The sequence below is a fragment of the Arachis stenosperma genome, chromosome 3 (assembly GCF_014773155.1).
Source record: "Arachis stenosperma cultivar V10309 chromosome 3, arast.V10309.gnm1.PFL2, whole genome shotgun sequence".
NCBI classification, from domain to species: domain Eukaryota; kingdom Viridiplantae; phylum Streptophyta; class Magnoliopsida; order Fabales; family Fabaceae; genus Arachis; species Arachis stenosperma.
The window spans coordinates 5,737,996-5,758,393 of NC_080379.1; the positions used below are offsets into that span (position 1 = coordinate 5,737,996).

At 38.5% G+C, this 20,398-nt stretch overlaps 1 protein-coding gene across 3 annotated transcripts in view; it reads right to left on the reverse strand.

The window, feature by feature from the left end:
- LOC130968245 (disease resistance protein RUN1-like) overlaps nt 1-20,398 on the reverse strand; it is a 28,018-nt gene that overhangs the window by 3,273 nt on the left and 4,347 nt on the right. For all 3 annotated transcript variants that reach the window (XM_057893419.1, XM_057893420.1, XM_057893421.1), the window contains exons 2-3: nt 7,987-9,085; nt 7,626-7,907 (exon numbers count right to left, since the gene is read on the reverse strand). In XM_057893419.1, coding sequence (XP_057749402.1) covers nt 7,626-7,907; nt 7,987-9,085 — 1,381 coding nt within the window. The remainder of the gene's footprint in view (nt 1-7,625; nt 7,908-7,986; nt 9,086-20,398) is intronic.

A 20,398-nucleotide genomic window follows, 5' to 3' on the forward strand; every position in this document is an offset into this window, starting at 1 on the left:
GGCATTTTTACTGTTCGTAGTAGGAATATTTTTGAAATTTTGCATTTTTCCTTTTGTGAAGATCTCTTTTGCTATGACTGCTATCTGCTCTTACCTTCTGTTTGAAAAGAACTTTTTCGTTATGGATTGGTTTTTTGATGACTTCTTTTTCTGCGTAATGTAGGTGTTATCATTTTCACGTACATTTTTTCCTTTTTAAGAAATGTCTTCCTAAATTCCTGAAGCCCTTTTGAGATGGGTAGATATTTCTGTTCTTTCTGAGAACCCTTTAGTAGATATGTCTTCATAACTGAACTCAGGAAGCACCAAAGGGTCTGTAGCCTCGACGGTGATGAACCCAAATATGAGTTGATAGCCCCCGATCCTAAGGACCGAGTTTGTTGTGGGAGGAATAATGATACTGACCCCCACTTTATTTTCATGCATGACTGTCTTTTTACCCGTTTAGGGGTTACCTTGCCTTTTTCTGATTTGAAATGGAGGTCCTGTCCCAATGTAGGGTAGCTCCTTCCCAACTTCATCCCAATTCTTGGGGTTTTTTGAAAAATTTTCAGCTTGTCAGCCGAGAGCTTGACCTTCTGATTTTTTTAAAAATCTTTTTCTATCTTTTCCACTTGACCAAGCTTTTCAGTAAACAAAACAAACAACAATGGGTGTCTTTCCGAGCCATTCAAGGCCAAAAAATTGTTTCCATCTTTGACGAATCCTTCAATGACTTCAATAATTTCTTTTTCAAAGTCCAAGCCGTTGAAGGCCATCACCCTTTTTTCCTGGATGAGAATAATGAGCTCTAGTTTTCTTTGTACTGGGTAGAAACCTCTCCTGTAGAAAAGTATAGCTTAGCAGACTTGGATGGGGTAGAGGAGGCTCTTTTCGAGTTCTTTCAAGAGGCTTGGGGATGGGCTCCAACCTGGACACCAAGAAATTTCTTCTTGGATCTCCGAGTTCTGTAACGGCTGAGCTAGGTAGTCTTTCATTTCTTGCTCTTATAACCACATTTGACTTCTTCCGACTTGTATTAATATGTTTATTCCCAACTTGTGTGCTAATCAATTTCGCTTTTCTTTTCAGAAATGGTGAAAAGCGGGTCGAGAGCAGCTTACCAGAAGGTGCAAGAGGCGAAGAGGAATGCTCGCGCCCGAGTTGCTGCACAGGAACTCGGAGCTTCTACTACTACTCCTCCTCTTCATGGGTCTGGTCTGGGGACCTCTTCCTCTCGGCCAATCTTGGTAAATCCTATTCCTACTCCTCCTCCTCCTCCCCTCCTCCTGCTCCCCCCGTTCAATTCGCCTCGGAACTTGATAAAAAAAAACTCAAGACCATGGAAGTTGGTTCTTCTAGTGTTGGGGATGCCGATTTGGATGGTCTGAAGTTTACTAGGAAGCACATCCTTCCATACAGCCAGATTGCTATGGATGCTGCTGCTATCTGAAATCATCTTAACATTTTAATTCGAAGGGGAATTTGAACTGCCGGGGTCTGCACCTCCCTCCTTGATATTTTTGACAAAACTCCTTTGAGCACTACTCAAAAATCTTTGGAGGATCTCCAAGGGAGGATTGTCATGTATCAAGAGGATGAGAGGAGGCTACAAGAGGAGAATGCTAGGCAAAAGGAAGAGCTTGACCAGGCTTGGGAGAGGGAGAAGAAGTTGATGGGTCAATGTGCCATGGCTAAGGGTTCAAAGGAGAAGGCCGAAGAGAACTATGTTCGCCTTTTTTCGGTAAAATAGAATTAAAGGAGGAACTGGAAAAGCTTAGGGAGGGATACCAGGATCTGGAGGAGTCCGCGGTTGAGGGGACCGAGGTGCTGTTTGAGGTGCTGAAAGAGCAAGTTAGGTTATTTTTGCGATGTATTTTATTCTATTCGGGCTTTCTGACTTGTAAGTCATTAGCTATATTATGTTCGAGCTTGACATGATCAACTTTTATAACCTCTTTAGGCCGACTTGTACCTCATCGCTTTATCTCGCCGACCACATAGGTCGGTCGATGAATTTTTGCGCTTTTTCGAGCTTAAGTCGGTGCGTATCGTAGTAATGATAAATGAAAACTTTAAAGAGAAAAATAAAAGATAGAGAAAAGAGATATTATTACTAATGAAATGTGGTTTCATAAGGATGCTTTCGCTACTAAGGGAATGATTATCCTGCCCCTGGCCCTCGCTTTGATGCCTCGTTAAAACCCCCTCCAGGAAAACCCTTTTTTGAAAAAAAAGCCATGGAGTCGGGAAAAAGAGTACATCAGAGAGCGAGGTTCGCTTCTAGCTATAATATCTCTTCATATTACAAGCGTGCCACGATCTTGGAAGCTCGAATCCTCCTAAAGGACACTTTTCACCAATGTGTAGTTCTGTGCCTCCCTCCGAATCTTCTTGACCTCTTTTTGTTCCTCTGGTAAGATGTCGAATTTTAAGTATTCGATCAGAGGAGTCATCCAACTGAGGTCTAATCCGAAAACTTCTAAGATGTCTAGCTTGGTGTTTGCCTTTGTGACTGAAGGTTCTTGGAGAGTTTCTTGGATTAGGCTTCTATTGTTTTCACCAGGCTTGGTACTTGCCAACTTGGAGATGGCGTCTGCTCTGCTGTTGAGTTCCCAAGTTATATGTCTGACCTCGGTTTTAGGAAATCGCCTAAGATACTCCATAGTTTTTTCTAAGTATCTTTTCATATTTGGGTCTTTAGCCTGGTACTCTCCGTTAATCTGAGAAGTCACGACTTGAGAGTCATTGAAGACTACGACTTTGGTTGCTCCGACTTCTTTGGCTAACTTCAGTCCGGCAATCAGGGCTTCATATTCTGCTTGATTGTTGGAGGCCGAAAACTCAAATTTCAAGGAGACTTCTATTTGAGTTCCCTCCTGGCTAGCCAGTATTATGCCTGCACCACTTTCGACTTTGTTAGAGGAGCCATCCATATACAACTCCCAGATCGTGGAGGTCTCCTCTTGATCACCTGCGTATTCGGCTACGAAGTCTGTGAGGCATTGGGCTTTGATAGCAGTCTGATATTTATATTTCAAGTCGAATCGGATAACTCTATAGCCCATTGAACCATTCTACCCGCAACATCTGCTTTCTGAAGAATTTGCTTCATGGGCTGGTTCGTCTGAACTCTTATGGTGTGAGATTGAAAATAAGGCCGAAGCCTTCTAGATGCTACTATCAAGGCATATGCAAACTTCTCAAGTTTTTGATACTTTAGTTCGGGGCCTTGTAGCACCTTGCTTGTGAAGTAGACAGGATGCTGTCCAACCTCATCCTCTCGTATTAAAGCTGACGCTACGGCCTTCTCCGTGACAGCTAAGTATAGCACGAGTTCTTCACCCGCTTTTGGCCGGGTAAGAATTGGAGATTGGCTCAGGTAACTTTTGAACTCTTGGAATGCCCCCTCGCATTCAGAAGTCCATTCGAACTGGCATACTTTTCTTAGTAGAGGAAAAAGTGGTAAGAATCTTAATGCTGATCCTGCCAAGAACCTGGATAAAGCTGCAAGTCGGCCATTCAACTCCTGGACCTCCTTTAAGCAGGTCAGGCTCTTCATTTCCAGGACCGCTCTATACTTGTTGGGGTTAGCTTCAATCCCCCTTTGTGTTAGCATAAATCCTAGAAATTTTTTTGCCTCCACTGCAAATGTGCACTTATTGGGATTTAGTCTCATCCCGTGTGCTTTTATGGTGGCGAAGACTTTCGAGAGGTTGTCCAGGAGGCTGGCATCATCCTTGGTTTTCACCAGCATGTCGTCTACATATACCTCCATTAACTCTCCCAAATGAGGTGCAAATACCTTATTAATCAGCCTTTGATAGGTGGCCCCTGCATTTTTTAATCCAAATGGCATGAACACGTAGGAATAATTTGCTCTGGGCGTGATGAATGACGTCTTCTCTTGGTCTGGCTTGTACATCGGGATTCAGTTATACCCCGAGTAAGCGTCCATGAATGACAAGTATTGATACCTCGAGCTGGAGTCCACTAGGGTATCAATATTTGGTAGAGGATATGGGTCTTTTGGACACGCCTTATTAAGGTTTGTGTAGTCGACACACATCCTCTATTTGCCATTCTGTTTCTTGAATAGCACCACGTTTGCCAGCCAGGCTGGGTACTTGACTTCTCTGATAAAGCCTGCTTCCAGTAGGGCTTGTACTTGCTCTTCGACCACTTGAGCCGCTCAGGTCCTGGCTTTCGTCTTCTTTGTTGGACAAGTCGGGATCCTGGATGAATAACCAATCTATGTGACATGAGTTCGAGATCTATCCCAGGCATTTCGGAAGCTTTCCATGTAAAGAGATCAGAATTTTGTTGTAGAAGCTATGTCAGCATTTGCTTCAGATCTTCCGTTAGACTAACTCCTATGTTGGTATTCTTTCTGACCTCTTGCCCGATCTGCACCTCTTCAGTCTTTCTTCCAGGCTGTGGTCGTAGCTCTTCTTTAACTCGGACTCCTCCGAGCTCAATGATATTGACTTCTTTGCCTTTACCTCTCAGGTTAAGGCTTTCGTTGTAACACTTTCTCGCCAACTTCTGATCTCCTCTAATGGTGGTGATCCCTTTCAGTGTTGGAAACTTCATGCAAAGATGGGGGGTAGAAACCACTACTCCAAGCTGATTTAGCGTTGTTCTGCCTATCAGGGCATTATAGGCAGAAGCTACATCGACGACAATGAAGTCGATACTCAGAGTCTTGGCTTTCACCCCCTTTCCAAAAGTAGTGTGTAGGGAAATGAAGCCCAACAGATTAATGGGAGTGTCCCCTAATCCAAAGAGAGTGTCAGGGTAGGCCCTTAACTCCTTCTCGTCCAATCCCAGCTTGTCGAATGCTGGTTTGAACAGGATGTCTGCCGAGCTCCCTTGGTCCACCAGAGTTCTGTGTAGATGAGCTTTGGCGAGGATCATAGTGATTACTACTGGGTCGTCATGCTCAGGCACAATACCTTGTCCGTCCTCCTTGGTGAAGGAAACAGTTGGAAGGTCGGGTCCTTCATTTCTGACTTGATAGACTTCTTTCAAATGCCTCTTTTGAGATGATTTGGTCACCCCTCCTTCCGCAAAGCCTCCCGATATCATATGAATATGTCGTTCGGGGGTTTGTGGGGGCGGACTTCTTCGTCCGTGATTTTCATCATCTCTTTTTCTTTTCCCGTGATTGTCTAACCTTTTCATGAGATATTTGTCTAGCCGACCTTCCCTGACAAGCTTTTCTATCACATTTTTTAGGTCGTAGTAATCATTGGTGGAGTGACCATACAATTTATGGCACTCACATTATTCATTATGGCTCCCCCCTTTTTGTTCTTGATTGGTCGTGGGAGAGGTAGCTTTTCAGTATGAAAAATTTTCCTGTAGACGTCGACTAGGGAAACTCGTAGGGGAGTGCAGGAATGATACCTTCTGGGCTTCGCAGACCCGACTTCTTCCTTTTCTTGGGCTCTCTCTCTTTTTCTTTTGATTGATGGGGGTGCCCTTGTCGTCAGCTGGGTTCTCGTAGCCTGGCGTTTTCTTCCATATTGATGAACTTCTCAGCTCGTTCTTGTACATCACTCAAGGAAGTCGGATGTCTCTTTGAGATGGACTGTGAGAAGGGTCCTTCTCGAAGTCTATTGACCAGACCCATTATCACTGCTTCAGTAGGCAAGTCCTGAATTTCTAGGCACGCTTTGTTGAACCTTTCCATGTAGTCCCTCAGGGGTTCCCCGACCTCCTGTTTTACTCCTAGTAGGCTAGGCACGTGCTTGACTTTATCTTTCTGGATTGAGAATCGCATAAGGAACTTACACGAGAGGTTGTCAAAGCTGGTGACCGATCTGGGGGGGGGGAGGCTGTCGAACCACTTCATCGTCGCCTTTGTCAAAGTCGTTGGGAAGGCTTTGCAGCGGGTAGCATCTGAGGCGTCAGCTAAATACATCCAACTTTTGAAGTTGCTAAAGTGGTGCTTTGGGTCAATAGTTCCGTCATACAGATCCATGTCAGGGCTTCTAAAGTTTCTGGGAACCTTAACCCTCATGATATCTTCACTGAATGGATCTTCTCCCCTCAATGGGGTGTCTTCTCGGTCAGCACGACAACCTTTATTTCTGAGGTCGGATCCCAGCCTTGAGAGCTTTTCTTCAAGCTATTTTCATCACTCGACTTCTCTCCTTAGGTTTCTCTCTGCTTTTCGTTGTCGTTCTAGCTCTTGTTCTAACTGTTCTAGCCTCCCTTGGTAGCCGTGTAGCAGCCCCATGAGATCGGCAGAATGAGGTTGTCCCTCCTTCTCTGGCTGATGAACCTCAGAGGAGATTCTTCTTGAGCCTTGAACACCTGAGGAGCCCTCGTCGTGTTGTCTTTCTGCTCCTTGCAGAGATATTATTACTCTGTTATTGTTGACTACATCTTGATGCTCTTGCTCAGATTCTAATGCAGTATGTCCGTCCTCATACTGGTCATCCGCCATTATGGGTTCATCTTCCAGGTCCCCGGCAACGGCGCCAATATTTTGGAACTTACCTAGAACCGGATGGTTAGGCTTGAATGAGAGGCCCACATGCTAGAGGAAGGTGGTTTCTGACTTGCTTTATGTCTGGGAACCGCCATCCGAGTTGTGTATGTGAGAGAATGGGGGGTGGTACCTACAAAGACACTTCGATGCCTAAGTTAGCAAAGGAGGTAAGCAGGTTTTTAGTATATTGGAACTTAGTTTTACCTGAGCGTGTCAGTGTATTTATAGGTGATGAACCAATAACCACCGTTGAAGTAGTTCCACTTCTGATGGTGGATAACTGTCCCTTTATCTTAGAGTTGTTGAGATATCTCTTCTAGAAGTGGGTGAGAGATTTTAGGAGGCAGTTACTTATTTAAATAAGTGTCATCTGTCAGCTTATGTCGAATCCGATCTCTTTGGGAGGTCGGGTGAACAGTGAAGGTCAACTCTTTGAATTGTACCTTTTTGACCTAATTCAACCTGACCATTGCGTTGGGTCAGGATATGAACAGGAGGTTTATTCTTATATATATAAATTAATTCATTTTAGTTCTGTAAAATGTGAAGTCTAAATCTAGTATTAACGAATTGCTTACATTTATAAGTTAAAAGGTAATTACTTTTGCTATTAGTTTTTTGTAATTTTTTCTCTAATAAAAAATTATAATTAATTAGATAGATATTTTTGTGACTATATTCAAATGGATATTATTATCAACATTTGTTATTCATATGCAAAAAGATATAAATAATAATATCAATAAATGAATGCTATTGGAAAAAGAATTAGAGTTGTATATTTGTATTTATAATTATAGATCCAAAAATTGAAGAATAAAGTATATTAACTATTAGATGAAATAACTTATTTGTGAATATAAAAATAATTTTAAGTAAATATGAATATGTTAATAATGACTATTTTCAAGAATTAAAAAAGAATACATACTTTCTAGATAAAAACTTGACATTTAATTAAAATTTTATATTTTTATATTAATTTTCTCTTCTTAAGATTTTATTCTTCTACCTTGATGGTATAAGAATTTAATTGAATATTTTTAAATTATAAAAATTTAATTATAAATTTAATTAAATTATAGACGTTAAGAAAATAATTTAATCATGAAATTAACACGAACAAAAATAATGATATCTGCCATACCTTTATTCCCTTCCAGAGTTCTTTCATGTTGCTATGACACAGGATTAGTTTAACGAGTTTATTTGGCTGAAAGCTTGATGGCAAACATGTGCAAGGATATTTTTGCCATTGAAAATATCCCAACTCATTAGAAAGAAAATGCAAGCATTCTGAGAAATTCAAATTTCTATCTCTAAGTATAAGCAATTTCAGGTTACTCATTTGTGATAAAGCTTCAACTGGCAACTCTTCCCTGCTTTTACAAAATTCTCGCAGAACTATGGCTTCAAGGTTTTCTGCTATCTGAAATATTAGAGCTTTTAAGATTATTTAGATTCTAAATAAAAGTGGCAACCTACAACAATTTCAATAACTATATTACCTTGTTTTTTCGTAAGACATTGCTTAGATCCTTTTGATTCCATAACCTGCTCCACTTTCTTGGTTCGTGGGGTGATTTTTCTCGAACAATACTTCTACCCAACTCTCTCAACAGATCGTGCATAATTATCAACGATTCTCGTCGAGTTATGAGTGATTTATCATTGAGAATTCTTATACCAATATCAGGATGAAATCCTCGAATACGTAAAATATCTTTCACGTATGTTTCACTGTTGTTTGAAAAGAAACAAGCAATATCAAGAAATATTTCCTTTTCGATATCGTCAAGTGCATCAAAACTGATTCGTAACACATCTAAAATATCCTTTGTTGGCTTTTCTTTCAATCGTACCAATGCGCTACTCCACTCAGACACATTTCGCCCAAACAAAAATGAGCCCAATACTCTAATTGCTAACGGATGTCCGTTAGCATATCTTAATGCAGACTTTGTCAGGCTTCCATAATCTTTTGCAACGTGAGTACATTTGAAAGCTTTTCTGCAAAACAATTGGAGAGCATTCTCATCATTTAAGAGTGGAACTTTGTAAACGTCGTCCGCTCCATACTCTCTCAATATATGCTCATCTCTAGAAACTATGATTATTCTACTCCCTCTACCTAGCCTTTCCCGTTTTATAGCCAACTTCTCCAATTGAATCCCCTCATCAACATTATCAAGAACTATCAGAACCTTTCTATGCTGTAACCTAGTTTGAATCAGATTATTTGCCAATGAAAGATTGAATGTCGAAAAATTTTCTTCCATGAAAGCTTGACAAAGAAGTTGCTTTTGTAGACCAAGTGGACCATAACCTCCGTAAATTCTACTTACATCATCCACAAAACATGAAGCATCATATTGATGAGAGATTTTTTCATATAAAATGGTGGCAAGAGTTGACTTTCCTATGCCGCCCATTCCACAAATTCCTACAACTCGAACATCATCCTCTGAGTCCAAAAGTAGAAGCTTTTCTAATTCTTGTAGAGGAGAATGCATCCCAACTATATCATCAGATTGACTTGATGATGGTTTGGGACTCACTATGCTTGTTACCACTTTCACAATATTTTCAATCTCAGCGGATTGTGACCTAAACACATCATGAAAAAAAAAAAATCTCACATAAATCAGCACAAACCTACATATATATAGATTATCCATCTACTTATAATATCTATTGTAATATTCTAAACAGAAGAGACCATAGTTTAACAAGTTAATAACATCTAAATTTTTAAACTGTCTATGAATTTGTCATGTTAACACTAAACTTAGTTTATATAGCAACATAAAGAAAACAATTTATCTATATATCACATTTAGAATATCATAATAACTATAGCATCTATATATAATGTATGTAACCAATTTATCACCAATTTAATAATTTCTTACATTAAATTCTTCAATTATATAAAAGAAATTATATTATAGAAAACATTAGTTTATATAAAGGGTTAGTTTAAATTCTAATATTGTAGGTCATATTTGTTGAATAAATTTTACTTTATAAAATTTTAAAAATTATATAAAAAAGAGATCAAAATAGTATTAGAATAAGCTAATGACATATAGTTTTATGTAACTTATCTATCATTAATTTCATAATCTTTTAAATTAAAATTTTCAATTATATAAAAAATATTAATTTATATCAAGAGTCTAAATTCTGATATTTTAGGTCCTATTTGTTGAGTAAATTTTGTTTTATAAAATCATGGATAATTGTATAAAAGAAGTCAGAGCTGTATTAAAGTAAACTGATTACACTTAAGTTTTTTAAGTTTATATAAAAATTATCATGTTAATACTAAATTTAATTTGTAACAATATAAGAAAATATCAAATTTATTTAGAAGCATTTAACAATAATAATGATAATAAAATTTGAAAGCCAATTGTATTAATAAATGTGAAGATTGAAAATAATATATCTGAAAAGTGAAAGTTTTATGTTTATTCATAAAAGAATAGAATTAAAAAAATAGACTTTTTATTAATCTTTAATGTATGATGGCTGATGAGTTTGGAAAACTCTTATTTAATTTTGATGATGAACAAACATTATTGAAATATTTAATTATAAAATTATTAATTTGGTCTTAATTTATATTTGCTTAAATTAATAATTTTGTTGTGCAGATTTCATATTGGGCCGAAAACAAATTTTTGGTGCAAGCCCAATATACATTCAGCCCTTGGTTTTAATAATTTATGATGATTATGGCTGAATGGAAAATAAATTAATTGGGCCAAAACCCAAACATTATCATAAGCCCAATTAATTTGATTGAATCAAAATTTTATTGGGTCAGATTAAAGCCTTATTGCAACAAAGCCCAATTTCAATTTTGATGAATGTTTCCATGCATGATCCGAATCCAAAGTCCATCAGGAAAGCAAAAGTTAAATTTGTTACTTGCCTCCAACGGATTCCATTTTTCACTTTGGATGGAATTCAAATTTAATTTAATGCATTGGAAACATAAGCAAGTGAGAGAAGATTGATTTGACTAAGGGCATCATTGCTACACGCCAACTAAGGGAAGTAAAAGCAAGCTATTTTCAATTAATTAGTTTAATCACTTTGAAATAGCTTTACTTCAGATTCTTTCTTCTCTCTCTCATCTCTTTCTCTCTTCGGTTATTGCACAGAAAATATTGGCAGCCATGGAAGCAAAAAAGGAACTACCGAAAGGAAGAGAAAGCAAGCCTAAAGACCATCTAATGATGGCAAGAAAACACACTAAAATAAAAGTGAGCTGTGGCTGAGATTTTCACCAAATGTGGTTAGATTTGGTGAGGTAATCTTGAGCCTTTCATGCTCAAAAAGGGACGTTGAAGATTTGGCCAAGAGGGAGATTCTTGAAGCATGGCTTGTCTTCGATTCTGATCAACCACCACAGGGAGTAGCTAGAGTGGCGAAGTGATGGTTGAAGGCAGAGATTGAAGCAGATGAAGTCATTATCATCATGAGGCATCAAGGGCCAGAAATCCATCTTGGAGAGCAAACCAAGGATGGAGAGCCCGGATTGATGAAGGGTGATGATCAAGAAAAGACTAGAGGTAATTGCATGTTGGTTAATGCATGGTTATCTCTTCTCTCTCTCTGTGTGGCCGAACCGGTTCTGTGTTTGTTGAAGGAGGAAGAAAGTTGGTTCGGTTTTGGCTTCAAGTGTGGAGGCTTTCCTCTTCTTTTAAAAGGGGAAACAACCACTGTTTGAAGCAAGGAGAAAATTTGAGAGTGCAAGGCACAGAGTTCTCAGAGCTACTTGAGCTAACAGATTTCTCTTCTCCTTCAATGTTCTCTGTTTTGTATTTTTCTGTTTAATTTTGTCATGTCTTGAGTCTCATGGAAAAAGGCAAACAAGTGAGGTTTGTATGAAAAAGCCATAGAGCGGAAAAAGGCAGAGAGTGCAAAATTAAAAGAAAAAGCCATAGATGTCTTAGAGGTCCTTTGTTCATCTATGTTGTGTATCATGATTCTGTGGAAATCCCCTTGTAAGTTGGGTTAGCACTTTACAAGTTGTAATCAGATTGATTATAGTGAAATTCCATCATGGTTGTGATGGAGACTGGATGTAGGCTGCACTGCACCTAGCAGCCGAACCAGGATATATCTGGGTGCTATCTTCTTCTACTTTCTACTCCATTTCTGTTTTCAAATACACAGGAGCAAAAACCAGAATTATCTCGTGCCAAGTGACGAGACAAAAAGAAAAGTCTCGTGGCAAGGGACGAGACAAAACAAAGTTGCTCGTGTCTATTGACGAGCAAAAATAGAAAAGTCTTCTCTGAAGGTCAGCAAGTGTTAGCATCGAAAAGGGGGCTAAGATTCAACCCCCCTTCTCTTAGCCACTGAAACCATCAATTGGTATCAGAGCTTGGTCTCAAAGAGATCAAGCTTTGCAGCTTGGAGTAAAGATCCTCATGGCAGAAAACAGTGACGCAAGTGTATTATCATACAATCTGGCTGAAGGTCAATCAAGCAACAGACCTCCACTTTTCAATGGAAAAAATTATACCTATTGGAAGGAGAGGATGAAGATATTTGTACAAGCCGTGGATTACAGACTTTGGAAGATCATCTTGGAAGGTCCTAAATTTCCAACTACCACAAATGCTCAAGGAGTAGTCTCTCTTAAACCAGAAACAAGCTGGACCGAGGAAGATAGGAAGACGGTGGAGTTAAATGCCAAGGCAACCAATCTGCTCAACTGTGCCATCAGCTTTGAGGAGTACCGACGAGTATCACGATGCACAACGGCAAAGGAAATCTGGGACAAGTTGCAAATCACTCATGAAGGAACTACCATTGTAAAGAAAACTCGGACAGACATGTTAAACAGGGAATATGAGATGTTTGCAATGAAGGAAGGAGAGTCCATTGATGAACTGTTCGAACGGTTCAATATCATCACTGTTGGCTTAGATGCTCTTGGAATCACACATTCAGAATCTGTGCTAGTGAGAAGAGTGTTGAGATGTCTCACAAAAGAGTGGGAAACAAAAACTTTAATTATTTCTGAGAGTAGTAACTTAGATTCCATGACACTTGATGATTTGAGAGGAAATCTTCTTGCTTTTGAAAACTCTTATTTGAAAAAAGATTCAAAAAGGAAAGGAATTGCTTTTTCTTCTGTGACTAACCCTCTGGATGATGAATCCAGTGATAACTCTTCTGAAAATGAGTTTGTGTTGTTTGCAAAAAAATTCAGGAAAATGGCAAAGCTCAAAGGCAAAGGCAGCAGCTCAAGGAGGATGAAGAAAGACCCTAGCAAAGTAATCTGTTTTAATTGCAAGGAAATGGGACATTTCAAATCTGATTGTCCCAAATTGAAGAAGGAAGAAAAGCCGAGAAAAGGAAAGAAGAAAGGACTAATGGCTTCATGGAAAGAGTTGGAAAACGACTCAGATGATGATGATGAAGAATCAGAAACCAAATCTCAACAATGCCTTATGGCAGATCATGTAAATCAGGTAGTCTTTCATAACCCTGATACTGAAGATCTTCATCTTATGATAGACCACCTTTCTGAAAAAATAAGATGCTTTCTGCTGGAAAATCAAGAACTTGAACAACAAATCACCATTCTTCAAGCTGAAAACAATTTTTTAAAAGAAAAAGTGAGAGAGGCCGAAACTGCTTGTGATCTTGTTGAAGAGAATAAGCAGTTAAGAGCCCAAGTTAGAAGTTGTGAAAGTGACCATTCGGTCCTTGCATATGTGGATTGTTTTAAGCAAAATGAAGAATTGCTTAAAGAGGTTAAAAGACTTAAAGAAGACTTAGCCAAGTTCACCCAAAGTTCTGAAAATTTGAATCAAATCTTGGCTAGTCAAAAACCTCTTTATGATAAAGCTAGGTTGGGGTTTTATAAATCTGAAAAATCACATTTTGAAAACATTGCTTCATCTTCAAATGATACAAAGTATCAAAACCCAACTCACTTTAACAAAACAGCAACTCCAAGATTTTGTAGGCTATGCAATCGAAATGGACACTTTCCTATTCAATGTTTCTTTGGTGAAAGAATAATTGGTGATAAAGTTTGTAAAGTTGTTTTTGATTACAATGGCTTAGGACATAGAAGATGGTTTAACGTAAAAGGATCCAAAAGGATTTGGATACCTAAGGTCTCTTAAGCATTGTTTTGTAGGTATGCCTAGCATCCAAAAGAAAGGAGAACATGTGGTATATGGACAGCGGATGTTCTAGGCATATGACCGGAAAGACAACATTCTTCATAAAGCTAGATGAGTATGATGGAGGACTTGTCACTTTTGGTGATGATGCAAAAGGAAAAATAGTGGCTGTTGAGAAAGTTGGTAAAAACTTTTCTTCTTGTATAAATGATGTGCTTCTTGTAAATGGTTTGAAACATAACTTACTTAGTGTTAGTCAATTGTGTGATTTAGGTTTTGATGTTATCTTTAAGAAGTTTGTTTGTTTGGTTGTTTGTAAGAAAACTGGGGATATTTTATTTGAAGCCAAGAGATGCAACAATGTGTATGGATTAACTCTTGAGGATTTAAAGGAACAAAATGTAACATGCTTTACATCTTTTGAATCTGAAAAATGGCTTTGGCATAGAAAGTTGGGACATGCTAGCATGTACCAAATTTCTAAGCTAGTAAAAAAGAATTTGGTTAGAGGAATTCCAAACATCAAGTTTGACAAGGATCTTACTTGTGATGCATGTCAATTGGGCAAGCAAGTAAAATCTTCTTTTAAATCAAAAGATGGAACCTCAACCAAAAGGCCATTAGAAATGTTGCATATTGATCTTTTTGGCCCTACTAGAACTCAAAGTTTAGGAGGTAAACACTATGTGTAAACCCCGCTAAAATCGGTATATAATTAGTCAATAAATCGAATTTTTAATAGGAAAATTAGATACGCAAAACTGATATCAAAATAGGATAGAGCTCGTCGAAACGAGAATTTTGATACCAATTTCGAAAAGTTTGGCCCAAGATTGGGCCGGATGGGCCGAACTGGTTGAACCGGACCCAAAATGGGCCCAAGGCCCAACCAAACCCAATCCATTAAAGAGGCACAGCTTCTTATTTCCCTTCTTCTTCATTATTCACGCTGGGAAACATTTCTTAGGGGGAAGAAGAACACAAGCAAAAACCTAACCCTCACTTTAATTTCAAATCCATGTAACTTTTGATCCAGAGCTCCGATTGACGAACCGTTTGCGACCACGCGTTCACCGCGACGAGCTCTACGAAACCCATGGAACAATTTGGTAGGTAACTCATTATTTCCTTCTCAGCCAGCTTCTCCTAATTTCGGAAATTTATGAACAATTAAGTTAAAAATTGTTCAATTCTTGTGTTCTAGGTTCAAGTTAGCTTCCGGAACTTGTGGGCTCAAGCTATTGAGCATATGGGTATGGTAAGAATACCCTAACCCTAGCTCAATCTTGTTTTAGTAATGGAGAACTGAAATTGGAATATGTGTATGTATTAGGTGTAGATTAAGTGGGTATATATGCATTGGGAATTTTTAGAGGCTTGTTGGTGATCAAAGCTTAGTTTGTGGCTGTTTTACTTGAGCTTGAAGAGGCTGTAACTTTGTGTTAAGAAGCTGCCTTGGGTGAATTAAGTGATCGGCCAAGGTATGGTTTAAGTTTCGCACGTTTAATATTTACGGTGTTGTGAAAACTTAGGTTAGAAGAACCATAGGATAAGTTGAATTGTTAATGGCATTTAATGAGTAGCTTGGTATTGTTGTTAGAATAATTTTTGGTAATCATATATTGGGAATAGGAGGCCTTGAGGTTATTAATTTTATGCCCTTGGACTTGCTCATGATGGACTGTGTTGGTGTTGGTATAGATTGATGATTATGGTTGATGTTTGTTCTTGAAAAATTGTTATGTGAATTGATGGTTTAATGCATGTATGAGAGTTGATGATGGCATTAATGGATTGGTAATAGGTTGATGGAATGTTGTGTGTGAAAGGTTGGTATTGCATAAGTGGAATGGTAATTGTGAAGGGTGGTTCATATATATTCACATATGATTTATGCTAAACGCAATCTAAGAGTATGGCTTATTGGATTGTTTAAAAATAGCTTGAAATGGCTGTCGATGAGGTAGAAATGGAGGTGTTAGCAAATGTATGTGTTATAGGTAAGAAAGTTGTAAATGGTGGCTCTTATGAAGAAAATAAGGATGTAATGAAGTTTAATGTTAAGGTTTGATACTTGATGATGTATTGATGATAATTGCCATGGCTTATGAATGATGATATCTGAGATACGAGTTTCCCTGGGTAAAAACCGTGGCTCGCCACCACGTGTTCCAGGTTGATTCTCGATACTCTGTTAACCCTACGTCGTAAGGGTGACCGGGCACGTATAAATTCCCGGGTATGGATAGCCCCTATTGAGTGATTTTATGAAATATGAACGTGAACTCTATGCATAGACTCTTGGGGATGCGCGACGGGGGACAGTCTAAGGTTTTCGGACTTGTCGGGTTGGCTGGATAACCGACAGATGGGCCCCATCAGCCATAGGGCAGGCATGCATCATATGCATTTGTTTGTTTTGATTGCTATGCATTTCCTGGGTTTGCCTAATTGATATATATATCACATGCTATCTGTATACTTGCTATTTGTACTATCTGCTAATTACTCGTGCGTGACCTTGTTTGGTTGCTTGTTTCTGTTGCATTGTGAATGATGGAGGGATGGAGGAAAAGGAGAAATGGTTTGGTGTTAGATTAGGACTGAAAATTGTAAATGGGAGATTAACCACATGAACGTATTTCGGTTCGGTGGCTAGGGTGATTTCGGTTCAGTGGCTATTGTGATTTCGGTTCAGTGGCTATTGTGATTTCGGTTCGGTGGCTAGGGTGATTTCGGTTCGGTGGCTATTGTGATTTCGGTTCGACGCAAGTATGATTTTCGGTTCAGTGGTTTGCTGTTAGGTTAAGTTTGAACTTGAGTAAGTTAGGCAGATTTAGAATACCTACCCTTGTTTATAGCTTCTATTTTAGTGCTTAAGTTGGATAATTGAATAACGGAGTTCTAGGATTGCCTATGGCATTCTCAGGACCGTATTTCTTATGCGCGTGGCACTTTTACCATGCTGAGAACCTCTGGTTCTCATTCCATATTGTATTGTTGTTTTTCAGATGCAGGTCGAGAGGCTCCTCGCTAGGCGTCTGGATTCTGGAAAGCGAAGTAGTTCTTGGGTGTATTTTGGGTTCTATTTGTATATATGTATATATATATGTGTAGCTTACTCTCCAATTAACTTATGTATGCTGCTCCTCTTAGAGGTTGAGGGAGAGATAGGAGTTTACTTTGGTATATTTTGGGGACACTTATGTATGTTTATATGTATATATGTATCCTCCGGCCAGCCTTAGCTTCGCAGGCTGAGTCAGAGGCTAGTTATGCTGTTCCTTGGCTTTTCTTTATCCCTTCGTTTATTGTTCTATCATATTCCTATTAGGTTTCTTAGCACGCAAGTAATCCTATTCCTTGAGCGTTGCACTTTTTATTTTGCGATTCTTCTTTACCCACTTTGTTTCAAGGCTCCTAGTATATTAATTTTTTCAGTATTATATGTATATCCTTACTAGTAGAGGTCTGTAATACCACACTACCTCTGTTCTATGACTTAAGCGTAAAACATTGTGTAGTAGGGTGTTACACTATGGTCTTGTAGTGGTAGATGATTACTCTAGATTTGGTTGGGTACTTTTCCTTGCTCATAAGAATGACGCATTTTATGCCTTTTCCACCCTTTGCAAGAAAATTCAAAATGAAAAGGATTTAAAAATTGCCCATTTGAGAAGTGATCATGGAAGGGAATTTGAAAATCAAGATTTTGAAAAATTTTGTGATGATTTAGGAATTTCTCATAACTTTTCATGTCCTAGAACTCCCCAACAAAATGGGGTGGTTGAGAGAAGGAATAGAAGCCTTCAAGAGATGACTAGGGCTATGCTATGTGAGAATGAGATTCCTAAATATTTATGGGCTGAAGCTATGAATACAGCATGTTATATTTTGAATAGAACAATCATTAGAAAAGGGTTAAAGAAAACTCCTTATGAGCTATGGAAAGGAACCCCTCCAAATCTTAAGTACTTTTATGTTTTTGGATGCAAATGTTTTGTGCTTAATAATAAAGAAAATCTTGGAAAGTTTGATCCAAAATCCTATGAAGGAATGTTTGTTGGATATTCCACCACAAGCAAGGCTTATAGAGTTTATCTCAAGGAGCATAGGACAATAGAGGAATCCATACATGTTACCTTTTGTGATTCTAACTTAATTCCCAGCACTGTGATAGATAATTATTCAGATGAAGAAGGAGCTGGAACAAGCAAAGAAAGTCCCAAATCTGTCCAGAATGAAGAATCTGCCAGTCCAATTTTGTCTCGTCAGATTGAAGGAGAAACTTCCGTTTTGTCTCCTGAGCAGGCACGAGAAACTGAAACAGTAAGACCACCAGAAGTTCATCAAAACTCAACACCTATCCGAAAGCCTAGAGAATGGAAGTCCATGAGAGGATATCCTCATGACTTCATCATTGGTGATCCCTCTCAAGGAGTAACAACAAGATCATCCATCAAAAGGCCAACCGAACCTAGCAATCTTGCTCTCTTGTCACAAATAGAGCCCAACAATGTCAAACAAGCTCTTGAAAATCCATCATGAGTCAAGGCCATGCAAGAGGAGCTTGCTCAATTTGACAAGAATAAGGTTTGGACATTAGTACCTCATCCGGATGGTAAGAAGGTAACGGGTACTAAGTGGGTATTTAAAAATAAACTTGGTGAGGATGGACAAGTTGTTCGTAACAAGGCTAGATTAGTGGCCCAAGGTTACGATCAAGAAGAGGGTATTGATTTTGATGAGTCTTTTGCTCCGGTAGCTAGAATGGAAGCTATTAGGTTGCTTCTTGCCTATGCTTCCCATAAGGGTTTCAAAATGTTTCAAATGGATGTTAAGTGCGCTTTCCTTAATGGCTTTATTGATAGAGAAGTGTATGTGGCTCAACCCCCCAGTTTTGAACATAAAGAGTTTCCAAATTATGTTTTTAAACTAACTAAGGCTCTTTATGGCCTTAGACAAGCTCCAAGAGTTTGGTATGAAAGGCTTAGTGCCTTCTTATTGGAAAATCATTTTCAAAGGGGAACCACCGACACTACTTTATTCATTAAAGCATCTAATGATGATATCCTTCTTGTTCAAGTTTATGTTGATGACATTGTATTTGGTTCGGCCAATGTTTCCTTGTGTGAAGAGTTTGGAAAACTCATGACTAGTGAGTTTGAGATGAGTTTAATGGGAGAGCTTACTTTCTTTCTTGGCCTCAAAATTAAGCAAACTCCTAGTGGTATTTTTATTCATCAAAGAAAGTATGCAAAAGAACTTATCAAAAAGTTTGGCCTAGAAAATTCCAAATCAATGGGCACTCCTATGCATCCCAATACTAAACTTGAAAAGGATGATGATGGCCAAGATGTGGATGAAACAAGGTATAGAAGAATGATAGGTTCACTCATGTACCTTACCTCCTCTAGACCGGATATAGTCCAAAGTGTGGGTGTATGTTCAAGGTTTCAATCACATCCAAAAGAATCCCACCTTACGGCTGTTAAACGCATCATTAGATACATTAAGGGAACTTGTAATTATGGATTATGGTATCCTAAATCTGATGACTTTTGTGCAGTAGGGTTTTGTGATGCAGATTATGCGGGAGATCGAGTGGATAGGAGGAGCACCTCCGGCATGTGTTGCTTCCTTGGAAGCTCACTCAACATGTGGTCAAGCAAGAAACAAGCCACAGTGGCTCTATCCACTGCTGAAGCCGAATATGTTTCCGCATCTGCTTGTTGCTCACAATTAATTTGGTTAAAAACACAATTGGAAGATTACAAATTAAAAATCAATAGTATACCCTTATTTTGTGATAATATGAGTGCTATAAACATTTCAAAAAATCCTGTTCTGCACTCAAGAACTAAGCACATTGAGATAAAATATCATTTTATTAGGGAACATGTGCAAAAGGGTACTATTGATATTCAATTTGTAAAATCTGAAGACCAAATTGCTGATATTTTTACAAAACCTCTCTGTGAAGACAGATTCTGTACCTTGAGAAAAAGTTTGGGAATGTTTGATTTAAGTTTCATTGAAAATTTGTGAATATGTGACTCTGTTCTGTTTTGCTCGTAGGTTTGGACAAGATGAAACTAATTGCATAATGGAAAAGCTGTGGTCAAGGGGGAGGCAACGCAGAATTCAAATATTCTATGGGCCCCACCAAATTTCTATGACCCCACCATAACAGTTTTGTCAGTTCCCATTTTGTTTGAAAAATAAATCCACAGAATCTCTTGATTGTCTTATCATATCTCTTGGAAGAAGCATAGGTCAAATCAAATCCTTCTTTTTCAACTAATCCCTTGATTTAAGGAAACCATCTTTTCAAACTCTTAGAAACCCCCATGGTCATTAATCACCCACCTTGTGAATTAACTATCTCATATTCTCCTTTCACTCAAAATTTATTCCATCCATCCTCTCTCACACAATTCGGTTCAATTCACTCTCTCATCTTCTACCCTTTCATTCTCATTATCATGAACAAAAAGGACACACCCGAAAAGAGCACTCAGAAGTTTAAAGGGATTGCCTTGAATGACACCAAGGAACCAGCAAATTTGGAGTCATGGGATTTCAAGAAAAAGTTTCATAAGCCACACTCTCACTATGATCCATCTAGGTTCGACTCATGTGCTTCCCATGAATTCCACAATGAAGTTCTGAAAGAACGAGCTCTCTGTGCTACTTATCTAATCAGCCTAGACTCACTCACCAACAAAGGGATCAATGTCTCCTCTCTGTTTGATAATCT